This window comes from Quercus suber, unplaced genomic scaffold, assembly GCF_002906115.3.
Source record: "Quercus suber isolate HL8 unplaced genomic scaffold, Cork oak 2.0 scaffold_67, whole genome shotgun sequence".
Taxonomy (NCBI): Eukaryota; Viridiplantae; Streptophyta; class Magnoliopsida; order Fagales; family Fagaceae; genus Quercus; species Quercus suber.
Window position 1 is genome coordinate 1285555 of NW_027069532.1, and position 23053 is coordinate 1308607.

The following is a 23053-nucleotide window of genomic DNA, read 5'->3' on the forward strand; positions in this document are numbered from 1 at the left end:
ATTTCCATGAGCTACATTAACCGTGTATATTTACACGATTACTATAGCTCATCTATCTATTAATTTATTATTTGTTTCTCTCTCCTCACCTCACTCTCTCCTTTTCAGCTTCTACTCTCACCTCTCTCTCTGATCCCTCAGTACCTTAGTCCAGCCTCTTCCATTCCCTAAGAGTGAAGCCTTCCTCAAGCTCCATCTCCATTGAAGGGGGCGAAATCAAACTGTCCGATCCAAGAAGAGGTGTCCTTGTTGTTGTGATTGTTGTTGTGGAAGATTGGTGAATCAGTGGCCAAGTCATTAAGTGGGTCAGAGTTGGCGATCTAGTAAACGGAGAACATGGCGTCCTTTTCGTTGGCGTCGACTTCAGCTTGAATGGGTCTGATCAACCTTCGCTCCGATCAACCTTAGGTTTTGACTTGAATGGCTCTGGGTTTTGGCTTGATCTGGGCTCCGATCAATCATGAGAATGAGAAACAAAAAAAATCACAGAGCTTGGATCTGAGAGATTTGGGTTTTAGATTGATGGTGGCTAGGTGATGATGACGGTGGTTGGGTCTGAGAGAGAGAGAGAGAGAGAGAGAAATGCCATCAATAAGAAAATAATAAAAACATGTAAAAGAATAAATATTTTATTGAATAAATGTGTAAAATAAATCGATGTAAGTATTTTATAAAAATAAACGTTTAAAATGGAAAAAAAAAAAAAAAATTCTCCTTATAAAATAGATAAAAAATTTAAACAAACGATGAGGTTGCTCTAAGCAAGCCTAGTAGAGCGTGTAGTAACAGTAGTAGAAAACACTGACCTCCAGAATCTGACACCGACCGACGCATAAAAGTAGTTGAAAAGTTAAAACTCGTAAAGATTCGCCGAATATAACGAACCACCCACTCCCAAGTCCCAACCCTCCAACAGTCCTTTTCTCTCATAATTACCAAACTCCAAAACTGAAAAATACCCAGAAAAAGGGGCAATTTCGTCATCCCGACATAGATCTCTCTCGAAATATTAAAATATGAATAAAATACAAACAAAATATCAAAGCACACCAAAAAAAGAAAAAAAAAAGTCACAATTGAATTTTCACACAAAAACACACACTGCCTTTTGTGTCTCTGAACTCTCTCTATTCTCAAATCGCCGCTTCCCTTTTTTTATTTTCTCTTAATTAAAAAAAAAACAATTTTAATTTTCGAAATAACCCTAACTTTCTAAAAATATAATTTGAAAGTACTTTACGTAAAAACGACGCCGTTGTTCTTCTCGTCCGACAACAATAATGTCAGCCTCCGGTGTGTCGGTTTCTCGTAACCGCGGAGAGAACCGGTTTTACAATCCGCCGCACGTGCGACGACAACAACAACTGCAACAGCGACAAGAACAGCAACAACAGCAGCAGCAGCAGCAGCAGCAGCAGCAGCAGAGGGCTTCGTCGTCGACGATGACGATGGTTACGAGTGCTTGTTGTTCGTCTTCTTCTTCTTCTTCTTCTTCGACCTCGTCTTTGTCGAAATCAGATTGTTCGGTTCCGGATTCAAGTTTGGGTTTGAGCTGTTCCGGTGAAACGAATTTGGATCGGTTCTTGGAGCACACTACTCCGGTGGTCACAGCCCAGTATTTACCTAAGGTAATTTCTTTGCTATTTAAGGTTTTTGTGTGATTTTGGGTAATGGGAGATGTGATGGTTGTGAAATTAGGCTTATTGTTAGGTTCCTAAATAAATTTTGAAACTTTATGGTTTGTAATCAAAACCCAGTTCTTAAATTGCCTATATTAACCTTGTAATTTGGATTGATTAGGAAATGGACTTGTTATAAGGTTCTTGTTGATGCAATTTCGAAACTTAATGATTTGTGAGTAAAACTCAGATTTTTATATTGTTTGCATTCTGTCACTTTGGTCAAAATGTATAAACTTTAAACCCTTGTAATTGGGATTAATGAGGAAATAGGCTTGTTAGTAGGTTCTTAATTATGAAAGTTTGGAACTTTATGATTTGTAACTAAAACCCAGATTTTATATTGCCTGCATTTTGTCTCTTTGATTGAAATGTTCAAACCCTAATTGGGATTAATTAGGAAACAGAAGAGATAGTACAATCCAAACCAATTGAGCTAGACTGAGTTATAGAAATTGGGTTTATTTGATTTTAAGAAGTGAATTCCAGAAAACAAATTAGTTGAAGTTTTTAACTCTTGTTAATGAGTTCTAGCTCAACTGGCACCTAACCTCCTCCCCTTGCAAGTGTCTGGTCACTGGTGGAGGGTGAAGCCATGGGTTCATGACCCATTGGTGTGTGTGTAACTTACGTTATTTACCTATCCAAAAAAAAAATTTAAATCCTTGACCCATTTGGAATATTTAGTAAACAACAGTGATGTGGCCATCTGACTCAATTGAGTCAGATTAAATTTTATGAAAAATTGGGTTATTTGATGTTAAGAATTGAAGTTCATAAAATGGAATTAGTTGAAGGTTTTTTTTTTTATAAATAATTTTACTAGTGAATTGTTTTATATTTATTAATGGTATTGTTTGGGTTAATATTAGATGAGGGGATGGAGAACTTGTGAGCCAGCTGTGTTGAATCCGTACTTCGTGCTTGGCGATCTATGGGAGTCCTTTAAGGAGTGGAGTGCATATGGAGCAGGTGTGCCCCTTTTGTTGAATGGGAGTGACTCAGTTGTTCAGTATTATGTGCCGTACTTGTCTGGCATTCAGCTGTATATAGATCCATCAAAGCCTTCTTCACGACAAAGGTGAGGAATCCTAAGGTTTTATAAATGTTTTTGTATTTTAGATTGAATTGAGTGACTTCATTTCAGATGAATGTTGGGTATATGGTTTCTAGTGATTTATACGGATTTCGGATTTGGGTGCCCCAAGTATAAAATTTTTCTTTTAGAGGACTTTTTTACAAAGAATTTACTTTTTCATGAAATGATCGATGGATTAGGGAATCTTCATCACAATTATGGAACCCCCATTGTTTGTCGCAAAGCTAATTTTATAATATTGACACAAGCATGTATCTTAGATATCAATGTACAATAGCAACTACATGCAATGTGCTTGTTTGGCTCTCTACTTGGTGCATTTTGTATTTTTATTTTATTTTTTTATATTTAGGTTGTGACAGATTTTATTTATATCTTATTGTGTGGAGAAACACTCAATTTTGATGAAGCCTGCTATTTATTTTAATTAATAGGATTTTGGGTTTTCTTGTTCCTGGTTTTGGGTAATATGAATCTGATCTCTTGAGTCCACTTCAGAAGACAATTATTACTCGCAACATTCTTATTGTTGATGAGTCATAAGCTCAGAGGGCTGTGCATGTCTGTCTTGTGCTTTATCTACAAGTTGTATAATTTACATGTTGTCCCTCCTAAGTCATTTTTTTAAGTCCGTGAGGCTCTCTCTTTTCTCTTTCCAACAAGGCAATGACATTATACCTGGCTTAACCTATCCAAAAAAAAAAAAAAGACATTATACCTGGCTTGTTTTATGTAACCTTTAAAAGTTTAGACTTTAGAGTAATATTTTCACATCCATGTTGCCCATCCTTTTGTTGCTTGTGATTATGTACTCTTATTAGATTATGCATGTAAACATTGGAATGTGGTCCTTTTGCCTTACAATACAATAAAATTTGGTTGTGCCAACACCTGATTAATGTTAATTGATATTAGTCCATAATATGGGAGTTGAAATTATGGGATTTGAATCTTATTTTAAGGGTTTTAGGGCATTATATTGCTATCTTAATTATGATTTGATTTCCCTTCATTATCTAATGTAATCTAAGAGTAAAGACTATTGTTATGCTGAATTAGATGAATCATATATATTAGAGATTTCCTATCTCTAGCTTGTTGGTGATTCCAAGCACTATTAAGTACTAAATCCTAGGGTTTCACACAGATATTTTAGGTGGTGAAGCCTAGAATTTGTCCTATTACTATTTTCTTTTCCCTTACTTCTATTTTCCACTTCTTGTGGTATTAGAGCAAACATTGATGCATCAACCATGCCTCCTCTAAATAATAATCCCCAACATCTCCTAATTTGAACCTATTAGACACAAGCTCATCAAGCCCGAAACACACCCCACTAGCACCCACCATCACTAAACCAAGGTGAACTCAGGCATCAAGGGCCATAGAGAATACCCCTCAACCATCAATCCCCAATCTCAAAACAACTACCCACACCAAAGCCAACAACCATCGCAATCCCAAATTGCAGATAAGGCATGATTCTGCAAATCAAGCCCACAACCCACTCTCAATGGGTTGCAAACCACAACCACAGCCCCATCACCATTCAAGAGCCCCACTCACCAGGGATTCAACATACCACGGTCCGATGTACCACTGCCATCGCCTGAGGTCACGCGTGCTGCGTTGCTGCTGAAATGTCACCAGATTGCTTTGCTGGACACTGCCAAGCCCTCAATTTCCAGAGAACTGTTAAAACTTGAGACACCATCACTAGGTCCTTAAGTTTACCTGACCCATTCAGGAAAATTTCAGCCCATTTCAATTAGCCCAATAATTTACCCAACCGATTTAAAACAGCAAAGGCAAAACCTTCACCCCCCCCACCACCCCCCCCCCCACCCCAAAAAAAAAAAAATCAAGCTTCTCATCCAACCGCCATTAAAAAATAAATAAATAAAGTAAAAAAATGAACCTGGTGTAATTATTTTTTTGTTGAAAAAAAAGGCCTAACCCATCACTTATGCCTAAGCCTAAGTCCTCCTTAAGCCCTTTTAATCCAAGGTTTGTGATCCATCTAGTGTTGCCATAAGCTATACTCAATGGGGTCAACTTTCTCCCACACAAGGAGAGTTGATGTAGACACTATATTAATGCTGATTGATTCCATTAGTCCAGATTATGGGATTTGAATTTGAATTTGACCATTTTAAGGGATTTGATTGCTATCTTAATTATGATTTATTTCCTTCCTTATCTGATGTAATCCAGTACCCTATTTAAAGCCCAAAGTAATCTGATAATAAGATGAATATATAGATTAGAGATTTTCTATCTCTAGCTTTGTGTCGATTTTAAGCACTCTTAGATGGTGAAGCCTAGGGATTTCAGGCGGAAGAATCTAGTTGGTGAAGCCTAGAATTTTCTTTGTTATTCTCTTTTCCCTTATTTCTACTTCCCGCCCTTTGACCTGTATCACTTGGCTAAGTACTTTCAATCTAGCAGGCTAGCTGCTTGTTTCACCCCTAAGTCTTGGACATTTGGTGTAGGTATTTCCAATTTTCAGCATCTTTTATTATTAATATTCTATCAAGCTGAACTATAGATCAAGTTGTTAATGCCTGTATATTATTTGCATAAATCAGTAGATTTTTCTCTATGGTTTTATATAAAGGAAGAGTTTGTTAGGCATAAAAGTTTTCAGATTGAACATCAGAAACTGTAAAGCACACAAAGACGCATATTTATAGTCTCTTAGAACATCAAAGACTTCTTTAACCAAAGACAATAAAGACTCAACTTCCTGGATTCTAGACAGCTGGATATTTCTTGACTGAGACTTGTTAACTTTCAGAATTAACATTATTCAGAAGTACCTTTAGATTTATTAAATTTTATTCCCATCTTGCATCTTCACTTTCTGTGTTATTATACTCAATAGGCCAATGAGCTCTAGCTCAATCAGCACCTTCTCCCCTTGTAAGTGCTAGGGGAGGGTGAGGTCGTAAGTTCAAGACCCATCAGTTGCATGCATAAGTTACCAATCCCAAAAAATAATAACAAAAACAAATTATCAATAGATCTTTGTATACATATTGAAATCATTTGCAACAGCTGCAATGCTTTGCCAGCCTATGTTTCTGGTGCACTGAGTTTTATTTTATTTTATTTTTTTTTATAATTCGATAATTGAGGGAGGGGGGATTTGAACTCTATGTGTCTCTTGGAAACACCAGGAGGTGCCAACTAGTTGATTTACAAGGCTCTTGGCCTGGTCTGCTGAGTTAAAATACTGCTAGTTTGTATTCTTCTGGTGACCACAACTCGTGTCTTTGTTTGGGTATTCAGTCTTTCAGTTCACACCTACAGATCTATTCATTGGCTTACACTATTAAATTTCACCTTATGGTTGTTTTCATCTTGTGACAGGAGGCCTGGTGAGGAGAGTGATTCCATGTCATCCAGAGAGTCAAGTAGTGACAGCAGCAGTGACTATGGAGCAGAAAGACAAGCAAGTAATGTGGCTAATGGGTCTTGGAATCAGCCAAACATTGATGCAAATATCCAGGGTTTGAAAAGAATTTCACTGAGAAATAAAACCTTTGCGGGTTCATCAAGTGATGAAAGTGAGAATTGCAGTCCTCCGGGTCAGCTTGTGTTCGAATACTTTGAACATGATCCACCATTTAGTCGTGAACCTTTGGCTGATAAGGCAAGTTCATTACCGTTTAACATTTTAGCTTGCAATGGCTTTTCTTTATTGTAACATACATTAATCATCTTGCATCCAACAGATTCAAGTTCTTGCATCTCGGTTTCCAGAATTGAGGACATACAAGAGCTGTGATCTATCACCTTCGAGTTGGATTTCTGTGGCATGGTGTGTTTTTCTCATCTTTTCTGGCTTTATGATGTTGTAACTTGTAATGCTGGTTTAATGCAACTGTCATTTTTATTAATTATTATTTTCCAATCTTTTTTTAATGTAGGTATCCAATATATAGGATACCCACAGGGCCGACACTGCAGAACCTGGATGCCTGCTTCTTAACCTTTCATTCTTTGTCAACACCGTTTCAAAGTATCTCTCTCTCTCTCTCTCTTTCTGTGTGTCTGTCTCTCGCTTTATGTGTGGATTTGATTGCTTGTGTGATTTCATTTTTGGCCTGCATTTGTATTCTCTGTTCCCCTATTAGATTGGAGTACATGTGTGTGCCTTCATGTATTTGTGTGCCACAGGAATTATGCGTCTATTGTCAATCCTTTTTTGCCTGCATTGTGTTTGTTTTAATGTAGTTCATGTTCTTTGGGGCAGTTACAAGCACTGATGGGCTGCATTTCCGTGGTTCAAGACTAAAAGAAGTTCTTAGTGCCAATTTGTCCATCAAGCTATCATTGCCCATCTTCGGGCTTGCTTCCTACAAGTTCAAAGTTTCTGTTTGGAATCCCAATGGAGTTTATGAATGTCAGAAAGTAAATTCACTGTTGCGAGCTGCTGACAACTGGCTCCGACTACTGCAAGTCAACCATCCAGATTATAGGTTCTTTCTGTCCCACAACTCACAACGGAGGTGAAAAGAATCATGGATTAGGTCATCTCTAATCTGAACATGCATAACCTCCAATCGTGGAAAGGAATGCAAGCCAGCGTTTCAAATTGTTCTTTTGGATATGGATTGTATTGAGATCCTGGTATCACATTAAATTTGGCTCTGCTTCATCCGTCTTGTCAAAGAAGTGCCATACAATAATTTGACTATGGGATTTGTGGAAGGTCTGGTAGGGGGAGTGGACGAGGATGATTATCTAATTCATAAGAAATGACTATTCTGCATGACTATTCTGCTGTCCTATGCAAGAAGTGTGTTTTATGATGGATCTTATGATATTCCGATGATAACACATATTTGAGTAGTTTTGTGTTGTGGGGAGTTGGTTTTGGATGCTAATTGTACGAAAATGAGAGTTGCCAATTATAAAAAAGTTTAGTTATCTCTGTATGTATATTATATAGGCCTCGCTACATTTTTATTTGTACAAAATTGTACTCCATAATTTGAGCTAATTTTATGAACATAAATGTTTTGGCATGTATAATTTTAAGCTTGAACATTATTTGGTTTTCTGGACCGTGAAGTTACTAAATGTTTAATCATATTGTACCTACAGTGTGGCATGCCACTCTGCAACCCTTGCTAGTCAGTTTGATCCTATACCTGTTAGGGGCACTCAGAAGAGGATCACGCAGTTTGCTTTTTATACAGGCCTACCATTCTTTTATGACTTATTTTGGACTCGAGAGGAACTTTTAATTTTGATGAAATTTGCCCACCTTAAAGGAACTTTTAACTAGATGAAAACTGAGGAAAGCAGGTGGCAAAGTAGGAATAAGTTCTTCCATATTTCCATTTATGCACAAAACTGTAATTACAATAGATACATAGATAATTTGCCCGACCTAACTATTACAACTAGTACCATAATATTCATTAGCCTCTTCGATCTTTATCTTTGGGGCTCCCAGTCTGACTACGCCACTGCCATTTCATCTATGCATGCCCTTTAAACTCACAAGCTATCATCGAGAATAGTGGACAGCAAAAGTCCTTGGACAAACTCACACTTCCGAGTCTTCTCCTCTTGGTCCTTGTCTGATAACACCAACTGTTGGATATTCCTGTCATAGTAAACTATAGTTAGCTTTTTATTTTTTTTTATAGTCAAATTCGTTTATCTAATACAGCACCATACAATTGCACCTCTCTCTCTCTCTCTCTCTCTCTCACAGAGACACACACACAAACTCACACACAGCACAGATGAAAGAAAAAGGAGGCTCTCAATCACAGACAGAACATAAGGGGAAAGAGATGTCTAAATTACAGCTTGGTATCACTTGTGGAGATAAGTGTGTGTCATATAGCAAAAAAGATCTACTCGATTCCCTCAGTTAATTCACGTGGTCATGGTCTTACTTTCACAAGAGAGGAAAGTTGGCCTCTTGGTCTTACTTTCGCAAGAGAGAAAAGCTGAAGCATGCTTCATTAAGAAGAAAGAAAATGCGGGCAGTCATCAACATAGAAGACCGCCAAGTCCTAGATAATAGGCTCAGATAAAAATGGTAAATGGATTTACATAAATTGTTTCATTATATAATTCTGCTGAAGGCACAGAAATCTGTAGTCTAAAAAAAATTAATAACCTATGCCCATCTTAATTTCTAATATAATCCCTTTTTGCCACTAAAAAAAATGATGCCCTTTTTATCTTTTATAGATATAACAGGAGTTGAAACACATGGCATCCATTCTATGATGATTGTTCTTTACTATTATGTCAAAATACCAACGGATTTCTTTTTGGTGCAAGCAAGATTCGAACATAAATCTCTTGTTTGACAACAAGAGACTTTATTGGTTGAGCTAATTAGAACCCACAAAATGCCCTTATTTAAACAAATCCAATCAACAGTCATAAACCAGGTGTTAAAACAATTTCTACAAATTCAGCTATGTGGATTCTCATTCATTTCTTAGAGACTAAATAGAGAAACCTAAACAAAATTAATGAAATAAACCCAGGCACATACCTTTCCAAGAAATCCTCCTTTGAACTCTCCTTTACCACACTTGTTTCCACCAAAGAATGAGGCTTAACACTCACAGGTTCATCAACTATAGGTGCATTATATATAAATGATGACAACAAAGGATCAGGTTCTGTATTTGAGGAAACAATGCAAGTGGATCCTCCAAAAAGGGATTGCAAATTTCCTTCTCTCAACTCTCTCTTCAATAAAGACAATGTAGAATTAGAACCACCTTTACGGAATCTCCGCTTGCGCTGAACGTGATCTAAAAGTTAAGGAAAGGCACGAGCTCTTCATTTGTGGTACAAAAAAGATATGACTAAGCAATCAGAAACATCATACAAAATTCCTAGAGCCTTGGTGGAAGAGATTAACTTAATAAAAAGAAAGAAACAAGGGTGCACAAAATAGAGTAGCTTTTTAAGTAAACTACAGATTCAGGAAGTAATATATCACCCAAATGCAGATAAGGAGCAAATTTGTAGTGATAATGGTAAATAGGTGGTAAAGATGATTTGTATGCCATGAGCAAACATATAAATAGATTCTTAAGAAACTGGACAACAAAAGGCAAGTTTCAACAGTCAACTTCTCTTTACGGTTTAAACTCATATCAAAGAGAATTGAATTTTAGATTTTTCTTACAAATGGGTCATTACTCGTTAGAAGTGTTAGCTTTAAAAAAAACCAATAGATGAAGACTCAGGTAATGGATATGGGGAGGATCCTAGAACCAGGTGATATACAGTGGAGTTAAAAGAGAGGTTCTACTCTACTGGCAATCTCTCTCGTGATCTCAGAACCAGTAAAGTTAGTGTAACTTTACTGGTTCAACACTAGTAAAGTTACACAATAACTTTACACAAATAAATGCATGGGACATGGAAGTTTCATTTGAGCTGAAGCTAAAATAAAATAAAATAAACTAATTAAGAATTACACAAATAAATGAATCTTTATATAATGAATGATAAACAAGCAATACCATCAAAATAATCCTAAAAGACAAAAGAATCCAACTTTGTCAATTCAACCAGATACGCTATTTATCACATCAACATTTAAACCACAAGATATAGAATCCAACATTCTACAACCAGACATTGCACACACCATAAGCAGGTACTAGATCAAAACCAAAACAAGTAACAACATAATTCAAAACTGAAGCATAGCAACAATATAGACTCAACTTCCAATAAAGGATATCTTTAAAAAACTCCCATGTTGCATCGTAATATGGCTAACGATATCCATTCCAACCCTCTTCGCACAAATTGGACATACCTGAAAATGCAAGAAATAACATTGTCAGCAGACCTGTAAAAAAGCCAAAACAAACAATAATCCCTCACAAAATACCCACTTACACTAATTACGATTTTATGATAAAAATTTAACAAAAAAACCCTACCCCCTTAAAATTAATACACCAAAAATAAAAGATCACTTTTTTATTGGTAAGTAAGTTACACTTGCCCCCAGTCAGTTTTGAACTCACAACTCAAAAATCTCTTAAAATATGTCTAGCATCTTTCAAGATAAAGCAACTGGAAAACCATCATACTTAAAACTCCACTGCAATGTTTTTAAAAATCCTAAACATTTATAGTTAATGAATAGCATAGATTTTGCCATGTCATCAAGATTCTTAAATGGAAACCAAAATGATGCTAGTAAATACCTGTTTAAAAGTCAATCAACGACTTAATAAGATCTAAACTATTCATTTAAACATAAATGGTTAGGATTTTACATTACTCCCTGAATCTCAATCCCAAAATCAAAACCCATTTCACACTAAAAAAAAAAAATCAAATTTAAGCACCCATTATGATTTTACAATATCAATCAGTTCTAAACTCTATAATAATTAAAAGTAGCCCATGACTGGTACTAGTACCAAAACAAACAAATACAGTCACACAAGCTACTAATCCCCCTTAAAAAGACCTAACTTCTAACACAAGCCATACACAAACACATAAAGAAATTTTTTTTTTTTTTTTACTAAAAAATTTAAAAATTTTGAAAAATTAAAAAAAGAATACCCCATTTTTTACTTCAACAGGGTGTTCCTCATCGATGTGACAACAAAGTCCAACGACGTCGTAATCCTCAGCACAAAAGGGGCACAGAAACTCCGCCTTCGTTTCATCGTCTCCTTCCATCTCTTCGTGCGCAAGGAACAGATCTGCATAATAAAGTCACAAAATTTATATCATGTAAAAAAAAAAAAAAATTTATTTTCTCGGGAAACAAACGGAAAGAGGGAGGGGCATTATGGGGAAAATGAGAGAGAAAAAGAAGAAGAAGAAGAAGAACCTGATCGAGACTGGAAACGGCGGCGAGTGTTCCATGAATCGGAGTCCATTTTCTTTGGTTTGGTTTTTGGCTGTGGTGGGTGTGTGGTATTCTTGTAGTTTTGCTGAGTATTGAGGGGTGGGGTGTTTATTATATAGTCAGAGAAAAAGAAAAGAGAGAGTGTTTGTGAGAGAGTCTGTGAGTCTGTGTGGTGGTTGAATTGAGAGGGTAAATGGAGTGTGAGAGTAAGGAAAGAGCAAGGAAATGTATAGAGAGAGAGTGTGTGCGTGTGTGTGTGTGTGTGTGTGTGTTATGTGTAGGAGTTTGGGGCGGTAGGAAATTGACCGGGGATTTTGGGTGGAATTACGGGAATGCCATTAGCAAACTATTACTACGACTTGTGGTCGAAGGCAAAATGGGAATTACGGGAATGCCATTGAATTGAACGAAACTTACTACTTGTGCTAAAAGGCAAGGCCGTGGTAGCCTAGCCGCCTTGGACGAATTGTGAGACAAAAGAAGGGGGGAGGTGATTGCGTCAAATGCGTGGTGTATTTTAGGTGCGTCACCCTCGGGGTTTTCATTGGGCCACGTGTGTTTTTGATGTAATGTTTGTTTTTATATATTTTTTTTTTTTTGGATTTTAGTGGGGGGTGGTGTTTTTGTTTGTTTTTAGTTTTTACACGCCTGTAAAGTAAGGTACTGAAGTTGAGGTTTCAGGTTTGGTTGGTTGGTTGAGTGAGTGACGTGTCTAAACTCAGAATGATAAGAAAATATTCAAGTATATATTAATAAAACATGTTTTCAACACCAAGAAGCTCTCGTAGCTCAGTTGGTTAGAGCACCCGTTTAGTAAGCGGGAGGTCTTGAGTTCGACTCTCAACGAGAGCATTTACGAGTTAAATAAATTTTCTATTTTTTTTCTTTTTACTGTGTTCTGTTCAAACCCTGCTTTAATTGGCTTGTTAAACATGAGCTGGAAGACATTAAAAGACATTGAGTCTTGACTAATCCATTACACTCGTGTCTGTATAAAAAATAACATATTTGGAATTCCTCGTTGTACTGCAAAACTTGCTGCTTCTTTAGCAGCCTGCCTTAATAAAGGCCCATCTTCTTGCCATTTCGTTGCTATAATGGCCGACCACGGTCAAAATGGTCTTATATCATTATTTGAAAAAATATGTATAGATCTATTATTATTTGTGAAATATTTAACAATTTATCACTTTTTTAAAACTTAATTTTGTGAATATCAAGTTTTTCATGAACAACTCGAGTATTATGAAAAAATTTTGAAATTTTTTATGATTAGGAGTTCATGGAACTCAAAAGTTTCATGAACACAAGTTACATCAAAATATTTCAAAATTTTTTCATAGTAAACTTGAGTACCATGAAAAACTCGATTTTGTGAAAATCGAGTTTCAAAAAAATTGTAAATTGTTAAATATTTCGCAAATTGTAGTAGTAGTTTGCATTATATTTTCAAAAATAGTGGTATTTGGCCATTTTGGCCGTCTGACCACACGTTTTCTATCTCTGTACTAATTTCATTCCAAAAGCAACAAGTGGGTATATCCATCCTATCCTAATTACTCAGTAACCCATTATTTCATGAAGGCTTTGTAACACAATAAAAACATTAGGTTAATATTTTATGCCCATGGACATGGTTGATTGCAACCATAATTGCCAATAGATAATATAAACCTATAAATCTCAACACAAAGTAGATATATTATATAGTTTTCGAATAAAAAAGTTGGCACAAAGTCACAATACCTATAATATATGTAATAATCAAAACAAGATATAGATGCTATATAGCTGCTCTTCTTTTTTATTCTTCTTCAAGTTAATCTTGTGCACTCCGCACAGACATAATCATTCTGTCATTCTGTGTATGTAGGTTCATTGGAACCTAGACAGGTTCATGGATGAAAGGGTAGAAAGCTTTAATGCAAAAAATTTTATTGCCCAGACTTTTTATCCTCTAATTGGAACGATATGCAGCCTTGAGCCCAAACACAAATTTTCCTCAAGTTGATCTATAATAAAGTTTCCTCGATGGAGAGAAACAGATCAAGGCCTAAAAATTGATGGGCCTTTTGGTGATTTGATATAGATAGGCTTTAAACGCCTTTCACATGTGCTTACTGCGGCTTGGATTTAGCCTTGGCCCATTGAATCAACCACATTAGTGGGGGAAAAAAAAAAAAAAAAGAGAGGAAGTAGCATCTTTGGCTATGAACAAACTTCTCTTGGCATTGTAGTCTTGTATTTCCTAGACGATAAGGTTAAAAGGGGAAAAAAAAAAATCAATCTTCCTCTTGATCAATTTTCCACTTGTCTATCAGGTATCCAATAAGGCTTGTAGACTACAGAATAAACGGCATGGGTTTATTATTTTTTAAACCTTCCTTTTAAATATTCATGTGTGGTGTTAGTTAAGTAGTAAGGTCTCATCTCTCTTTTTTTTTTTTTTTTTTTTGGCTCAAGAGGGTGTTCAAATTTCTTCAACTATTTTTCTGAGTGTGTGTAATAATCCCGTCTCACTCTCACATTTGATAATCATGAGAATGAATTGTTAATATAACATGTTGGGCCAAAACATATAAGTTTATGTTTTCAAATTAAATGGTATTCCCACATATATATATATATCTATATTATATAATAATAGATGAAGCAGAAGGAAACTCAAATTAGAGTTCTTAATTAGAGTTCTAATTTTGTGCCATGTGTCTAGAATCTAAAACTGAAGTTGAATTTTGCATCATGTGGCTAAATGTATGTGGATTCATTCTCATTGAAATCACTTCTATGTATCGGGTCAAGTGAATTACTGTGCTAATTAAGTTTTTTCTTGATTTTGCAGTCAAACATGAAAACCAAAGAGATTAATATTGGTGATAAGAACTTGGTTTGGGTACATATGCATAATTTCCAAAAATATAGCAAAACCAGAGTTTGCATCTTTGTTATAAATTGCTTACAAAGTTTGCATCTTTACATTTGCACTAAGTTCCGGATTAAAGTGTTTTCTTCTTGGTTCTGACACTAAGTTTTGTTTACTATTCACTTACAAAGTTTACATCTTTACATTTGTTATAAATTGCTAATATGTGATTAGATACACATTATGTCTAAAATTCACTATCCTTATATTTGGCTTTTTGTTCAAGTTTGGCATCTATAACAATGAAGAAAGCACTGCTGTGGACCGATGGATGATACTTTTTGTAGGCTGCAAATGAACTTAGTGATCAATGGAATCTCACGCAAATTGGAGAGGACCCAGTTGTAGATGTCTGGATGGCAGATGTGAGTCACTATGTTTTTAAAATTTTCAGTGAATGTAAAAGTTATGAACAATGTAAATTTTATGGAGAGAGATTTATTATTCTATATTTACTCAAGTTTGGTCGCCTTCTTGGAGTGGATCACTCCATCCCGTCTTTCTACTGGAATTTTTTATTTAGATTGTTATAATTTAATCCAAAATTTGATTTGAATTTTCCTATTTTTTTTACTATCATATATTATCATTCTAATTGTTCAATTAGAATATGAAATTTGAGTCCAATTTTACTATACACGTGTACAATCTAATTATTTTTAATTTGCTATCATGTGCAGAAACCAATGAGATGAAATTAATAACACATTAAATACTCATGCTTTGGGAATCAGTAGTACCAATCTAAATCCGTTTGACCTGCTTCGTGGTAATACAAGAATTCCAAATTAGAGTTTCAATTTTGTGCCATGTGTCATTCCAATTGTTCAATTAGAATCTGGAATTGGAGTCCAATTTTACTATACATGTGTATAAAGAAAATAATCAGAAGAATGTAATATGATTTGGGGTTGTTTTCGAGAGAATCATTACTCTAATTCATTTTTTTTTATTTATTTTTACGTAAGTTCATTGTTCTCTTGGTTCAAACTTCAAAGTGCCTAGGGAATTATAATAGGAAGCCGAATATGGAAAGTGGCCATGGGAATTGAAAATAAATTTCAAAAAATTAATTAAAAATAAAAAATGAAAGAATATTGCAAGAGATGCACCACTTGGAAAAATTGAATTCCAATTAAAATTCATTGGACTTGGTAATGAGATGAGATGAAATTAATAACACATTAAACACTCATGCTTTGGGAATCGGTAGTACCAATCTAAATCCATTGGACTTGCTTCGTGATAATACAACTATAAAGGATGTATAAAAACATGCACAAATCCATCTCTCTATAAAAAGAGATTAGAGAGAATTTCTTTTATTAGCCATGCAACTTCAAAAGTTTTTTCTTCACACAAATGTCCATCATGTTACAAAATGACCCATCTTAAAACTACAAAATGAGTACAACTCTGAGGGTTTTTTTTTTTTTTTTAATTTTAAATTTTGTAAGTTACGAAAATTTCAATCACCAATAGAGATTGAAGATTCAAAAGCATGAATAGATTTTTTGGATAAACATTGTCACCAAGGTTCATCTTTCTGTGTAAAATATATATACTGCTAAGTTTTGTTAATGAAATTTTCTGGTTAATAATATTAATTTAGACTTAACTAAACTTTTTAAACATGAATAAACTCACGATTAATAATATATCAATTTCTGTGCGGTAGCACGAAGCTACATTCTAGTTAAATATAAAATGAAGCTCTCACAATGAGTGTTATAATCCTTATAGAGTTTAGTGAATTTGATATCTCTCTCTCTCATTCTATTACAATGAATCTATTGATGATTATAATATAATAGTTTAAATCCTGTACTAATAATAATACTTTGAACTATAATTAGGAATAAGATTATATTGTTTATACTCATTGAATGTGAATTAAAAGTTAAATAATAGACTCGAGCCTAAATTAAGATTGGACCTTCATATTTTTAACAAATGACTATGCCACTGGTTCTCAAAAAAAAAAAAAAAAGACTATGCCACTAATCACTCAAGTGGGTCAAGTCCAGTCCAACTTCACCCCAACCAAAAAGTGCTTAATTTTAAAGGCCCTTTATTTGTTGAACGTGCCTAGCGGCTCAATGTAATGATTGAGCTCCTCCTCTTGATAGGGTGTTCTTGATTGGGCTTGGATTTGGTCCACGCCAACTAAATGATTCACATCACGAAATTTTTAGCGCACAAAACCACAATTTCCCTTCACGATTAACTAGAGCTCAAGACTATCCAATGATGGATTTTGACCTAACAATCAAGCCAAAAATAATGCTCGAGTGTTGGCATGAGGTTGAGATCCGAATAGACTATTTAGTCCAATAAAAAAGAAAATAAAGGTGAAAGAATGTATGATTTGATCTCATATCACATTCAAATCCCCCATTCCTTCTTGGAAAGTAAGGGCTCAAAATCAGGCAGGTGTTTGCTCATGTTACCATGTGCAATTTATGTCTTATATGAAGCTATTGTTTGTAGTGTGCTGCTTTGCTTTATTTTATTATTCTTTAGAAAAAGGAAATGCTGCTTTCTTTCCAATGCTGACTCAATCTAGATTGCATATTGCACAAAAATAATGCTCAAAGGGCTTCGTTCCAAATGTATGCCTATCTTAGATTCAAGAAAATGCACAACTTGCACTGATTCTAGAATCTAGATACTCACATGGGATGTGAATCATGTGATGGCTGCCAAATTGCGACAACTCATTAATGAGAATAATAATGTTATAGACATGATAAGATTCACAACTTTTTTACCTTTTATGTGACATATTGTGATTAGTACAACATCATTTTTACATAGGACTAACTATTATGAATTGCCACCTCAGTAATTGTGAAAAAATGCTTTGGAAATTTATTGTGCATATATAAACTTATGGAAACAATAATTCACTTTGGAAAAAACTACATGCCTGTTGATGATGCCTAGTGGATTACACATTCCAATTCATAAATTGCAAACAAAATAAAATCAATTTGAAAGTCACTACTGCTGCTACAATTACAATAGGTCTTAAGAGCAGTTGTAAAAAAATGTTTTGAAATTTGTTATGCTTATAAACTTATGGAAACAAGAAGAATGAACTTTTGAAAAAGCTACAAGCATATTGATAGATGCAAATGAATTACACATACCAATTCCTAAAATTATAAACTGTGGGGCCCGTGGACCTGATAGCCTCAGCCCATCGTGTAGTAGGCCCAAGGCCGACGCCGAGGAAGACTGACCATCCAAGGCTAAGTTGGGGAAAGCCTCTTTTTTGACCCACGCCGAGGACCTCTTCGTCCTCGGCATACTAAGGATAATTTTGGGAAGGGACAAGCCCAGAGCAAGCTGTCACATTCACACTTAATGCATTCACCTAACCCCTCTGGCCGCATTAATGGGGATATAACCCCTTAGCAGGGCAAGGTTGATCAGAGTGAACCACTTGAGTACTGATAAGGCCTCTGATGGGACGGACGGCCAGAAGAAAGGCGAATGGATGATCAACAGATGGAAGAAGGAGATAGAAAAATGAAGACTATATAAGAAAAGCAAGTAAAGTAAGATAAGGGGGGGGGAAAGGAGGAGAAGAAAAGGGGCTCCTCGGCCCGTGGCCGAGGAGCATCCCCCCAGTTGTAAATAAACTCTAAGTATTTTTTAATAAAAGAGAGTGGATGCTTGGTGAACGACGGCCAACGCCTAAACCTTCAACCCACTCTCTACAAATTTATTGTTTGGGCTTGTTAGGCTGAAAACCCATTCATACTCAAGGTCAGATCCAAATTGAGTCCCTACATAAACAAAATAAAATCAATTTGAAAGTCACTAGTACTGCTACAATTAAAATAGGTCTTATGAGTCTTTAAAAGACTAATTGGATTAATGTTCACATGTATTTTTCTCCATCATATTATCCCATCTAAAATCATTCTCTCTAGAACCTATTTAACTAACATGTTATTTGTTACTGCTTCAACTAGTGTTATTTAGGTATACCTCTACCTTTATTTCATTTTCTTAACTTAAATCAAGTCATTTTTACTTACTAGTGCATTAATCACTCTCTTTTACACATAACCAAATCATTTCAAGCAACTCTCACTAATCTTTTCATCAATAAGAGTCTAATGTCTTTAATTGAATTTCTTCATTTTGAATCCTAAATTTTTTTTATTTCCGCTTATCCAATTTAATATTCTCATTTCACTCATTATAGGAATATATTGTTAATTTATTTTCAACCTAACATTCAATGCCATATAGCATAGTTGGGCTTATAATATTCTTCTAAAACTTTTTATTAACTAATTATGTATTATATGATTATACAATACTCCTAATGCACTTCTTCATTTCATCAACCCTACTATGATCCAATGACTATTATTATTATTTTTTATCTCATCATCCTTGTGAATTATTGGTATAAGATATCTAAAACATTCACCTTTTAGTATCTATTAACCATCAAGTTTTACTACTTCTTCATCTTTATTTATTATCTTATCGATAATTAAGCTCACAATTCACAACTATACATACACACACAATTCATAACTATCAACACCACAAAAATGTCATTTGATTTTAAACAAAAAAATTTCTTGCAAAGCACTAGTCAAAAAAGGTTTGAAGTATGCCCTAGACCACATATTACTTCTTGATGTGCCTAAGCTACAAAATATTGAGAGGAAACATTCCCGTGTAATAATAAATTAACATCCCATGATCAGTATTGTTATAGACAATGTCATGTGAAAATTTAAATTTTCTACCATCCATTTGTAATGGACCTGGCACCTGAGATTAGCATGGATTCTATAACTCACATGGTTCCAAGTTTCAAGCAACGAAAAAAAAGGGTTTCCTAGTTGCCAACTTGAGAAAATTTTACTCTCTCATGTATTAAAAGAGAAGATATGTGGTTACTGACTACAATGAGTCATTTGGATCAGCTATTTTCTCGTTAACTTGTCATTTACTTTGCTTATTTGTATATATGCAACTTTTTAAAACTTCACTTCTCACACACAATTATATTTTTATCAATTTTCAATAAATAATATAAAATTTTCCAACTAAATTTCATATTGAATTAAAAGGGATTTCCCATTATCCAAACTACTACGTCACTAGCACAAAGTTTGTACTTGAAAAAGATTAATGTGCATTTAGCATGGATTATTTTTGCCAAATAATTATACTATTCAGCTTATTTTTATTACTATTCATGGATCTCACTGTATTTTTTGGTACTATTCATGAGTTCCACTATACTATTTCAACTAACTTTTACCTTTATTTATAATATTTTTAGCAAAAAAATTTCAGTTTTAGCAAAATAAGTAAATTCTAAACGGATAATTAGAATGCCAAAAATTAAGTAAACGAAATGCTATAAGTTGGTTTATGTTTTTGATAATTCGATAATTACAAAAAGGGAGTAAGGATTTAAACCTTAGACATCTTTAAACAATTACGCAAATGTGCATATTTGGAAGGAAAAGAAATCACCAAGTGGCTTTAAAATAATAAAAATGTATAAATAAATAAATTAGTCTCAACATATCATATAAACCAAGCTATCTCAAATATCATATAATATATACATCATCCTTAGAGTAGGTATCACAACCTGTGTAAAAAAACCTACATATATCTAATATAATAGACCTTCTCTCTTTATCTTGATGTGAGACAGACTAGTATCTATCGCGTTTGTTTTATGGAACAAATCTCTTTCACAAAGAGTGAGTTTTTACAAGTACATTAGAATATTGGAACCATATCCATATGTAATGTGATTATGTGAGTGAGAGAGCTCCCTCAATAGCTCTTGTACAAACAAAAGGCAAGAGATAATTTCTGTCTCTTGCAAGATACAAAAGAAAAAACTCAATCAAAACCTTGATGGACCACACACAGCACTGATACAAATAGTACCAGTAACCTTATAGACACACACCATGGTAAATCTCAAGCTGTAAAGTTATGAACTTTCTACATTACTCTGTACCTTCAGTGAAAAATCCATTTAGGACTATCAAAATCAAATGGACCCACTTGCTTGCAAGCCTGGAAAAGTTGTACTAATTAGGAAGATTTGTGAATCTGCACGTCCAACTAGCAGTACCATTTGGGGGGGTACCCCCATGGCCATGAACCCCATTTTTGCTTTTTCTCTTGACAGGTAGTTCCAACTTCCCAAGTTTTTCAATTCAATAATTCTTTCTCTGATTCACAAATTTTTGATCGTGTTGAATAGTCGGATGTGGGGAAGCATAATTTTCCTCTGTGACGTGCTCAATCATCCACACCCTCTGATTCACAGATATGTGTCTTTTTTTATTTAAATTCTAATCCCCAAATGCTATTCCATAAATGGCTTCAACAAATGAGAAAGCAACCCATCTGTATATATGACCCATTCAGAATCATATTCATACCCCCTATCCAATTTTGTGACCTTCTTTGTGCCAAATTCTAGTACTATATAGCTTAGTTCCTAATCAATCATTTTCTTATGCATTGGATGCGTGTCATTCCTCTTATAATGTGCATCTCCTATACGATTATGGAATCCATGTAATATGAGAAATAATGCATATATATGATATATGAAATGATAATTAATAAAATAGAATATATGTGTATTTTCGACACATAGGATACCTTATCGTTCTTAATTCTCCTTCCTACACTCCTTGCAAAGCAACATTTGTCAACAATGGACTAATTCAGCATAGTTGTTGGTAGCAATCTGTAACCCAATGGATTTGATATGGCATTAAGAAACGCTAATAAGTTGCTGATTTGATTCTTTTCAATCAATCGAAAAGAGAGAAAACAACATTGGACATTTGGATTACAGCACATTAATAATAATAGGGAGATTCCTTCTTCTTTTTCTTATTTTCCCCCCTTTTCTTTTCCTCTTTTTTCTTTTATCTCTTTTTGTTTGACCCAAAAAAGTAATAGCATTCCTTAACCTTACTCCAAACTCCAAATTCCAAACCTTTACGTCGCTTTGCACTAGTTATGCCAAAACCTACTCTTAGGACTTCCATAAATGGATGTGTATCCACCACGTATTATGAACAAAAGTCGTAAGTACCACCAGTGGGTGTGGTACAACTGGTAGGTGACTGCTGAGGTTTCACCACATCTCAGGTTCGAGTTCTCACGAAGACTGTAATTGCAATTTCTGGAAGTCCCAGAAACCAATAGAGTCTGGGGTGTGTGTGAGTTCGGAGTTTCCGAGCTCCAGTTCGAGCTGGTGGTACCCATGGGCTTACCCAACTGTACCATGGGGCGTGGGACAATGACTGCTACACGCGAGTCCCCTTTTTTTCTTTTCTCAAAAAAAAAAACAAAAGTCGTAAGTAATGATTATATCATTTATATGACAGTTCATTTTTCTTTCGATTTTCTATTTTATTTTTTTTAACTTTGATAGAAGAAAAAAAAAATCCCAATTCCCACATTATTATCATGGATACATTGTATCTGCTAAAATGTTATAGATCTCAAAAGGAACTAAAAGTTAAAAAAAAAAACCTACGAGCATATAGACTATAGAAGTGTAGGACTTCAATCATAGAAATGCTTCACCTACATAGGTACATTCTTTTCAATCACACACAAAAAACCAACTCTTAATAGGTATAGCCCTTATTTAGTCCCCTATAATAGAAGAGACAACGCATGAGAGAGAAGCAAGGCCCACGTACCTTACTAATGTGGGCCCAATTTTTTTTTTTATAATTTTTAATTTCACATATGAAAGTGTTGATAGGGGCCCAAAGCCCAAAACACCGTTCCGCGTTGGTCCACTTTTATTTAATCCGTAACACACACACACACACACACAGGCCTTTTGTTACAGCCATGGTGTGGGACCCAGAATTTTGCACTAAGGACATCACCACGTGTCCGTTCCTATTCTTAAGTTCAATATCATCCAACACGTCACGTCTGCTGATGTGGACAGCTTGAAAAAATGGGGTCCCGTGGGTCCTACTTTTTTTCAAAGTCATCTCAGCTAGTTGGCTGTAATATAGCTGGATCCTCCTTGTGTGTGTCTAATGTGTATTTTGGGGAGTTAAAAAGATAATTAAGATTAAGATGTGTTTAATGATGCAACTGAATCCCATTAACCTTTGTTTGCACTATGAAACACAAAAGTAAAGCAAGAATCATATGGATAGGGCATTTGTTTGGCTGTATATTTTATGATAATGTTTACCGTGTTATAAACAGTAACTTATAACAAGGATGAATTCGTCTAATGCTTTAAAGGAATAAGAGAAACACCTCAAAACTACCCTTATTGTCAAAAGATACCCAAAGTACCTAAAAAATTTTAGATTAGCATCATATCGACACTACTTGAGTCATTCGATCTTCCTTTGTATATGTAAGTAGATCGTCTTAGGCTGCGTTTGTTTCAGCTAAAAATGGATTTAGGAAAATAT

At 34.9% G+C, this 23053-nt stretch overlaps 2 protein-coding genes and 1 non-coding gene across 3 annotated transcripts; 2 read left to right on the forward strand and 1 right to left on the reverse strand.

The window, feature by feature from the left end:
* The first annotated feature begins 1045 nt into the window (after positions 1-1045).
* Positions 1046-7846, forward strand: LOC112028383 (uncharacterized). The gene is made up of 6 exons (XM_024061070.2): positions 1046-1628; positions 2552-2760; positions 6151-6433; positions 6516-6601; positions 6711-6802; positions 7037-7846. Exons 1-6 carry the CDS (start codon positions 1281-1283, stop codon positions 7294-7296), a joined length of 1278 nt encoding a protein of 425 aa, XP_023916838.2. The 5' UTR covers positions 1046-1280; the 3' UTR covers positions 7297-7846.
* A 257-nt stretch (positions 7847-8103) lies between these two features.
* On the reverse strand, positions 8104-11915 carry LOC112028556 (protein DEHYDRATION-INDUCED 19 homolog 4). The gene is made up of 5 exons (XM_024061255.2): positions 11636-11915; positions 11362-11504; positions 10520-10597; positions 9311-9570; positions 8104-8398 (listed from the first exon to the last, which is right to left on the reverse strand). Exons 1-5 carry the CDS (start codon positions 11682-11684, stop codon positions 8290-8292), a joined length of 639 nt encoding a protein of 212 aa, XP_023917023.1. The 5' UTR covers positions 11685-11915; the 3' UTR covers positions 8104-8289.
* Positions 11916-12431: 516 nt separating this feature from the next.
* On the forward strand, positions 12432-12505 carry TRNAT-AGU (transfer RNA threonine (anticodon AGU)). The gene has a single exon. It is a non-coding gene; the product is annotated as a tRNA-Thr (tRNA).
* The last annotated feature ends 10548 nt before the right edge of the window (positions 12506-23053 follow it).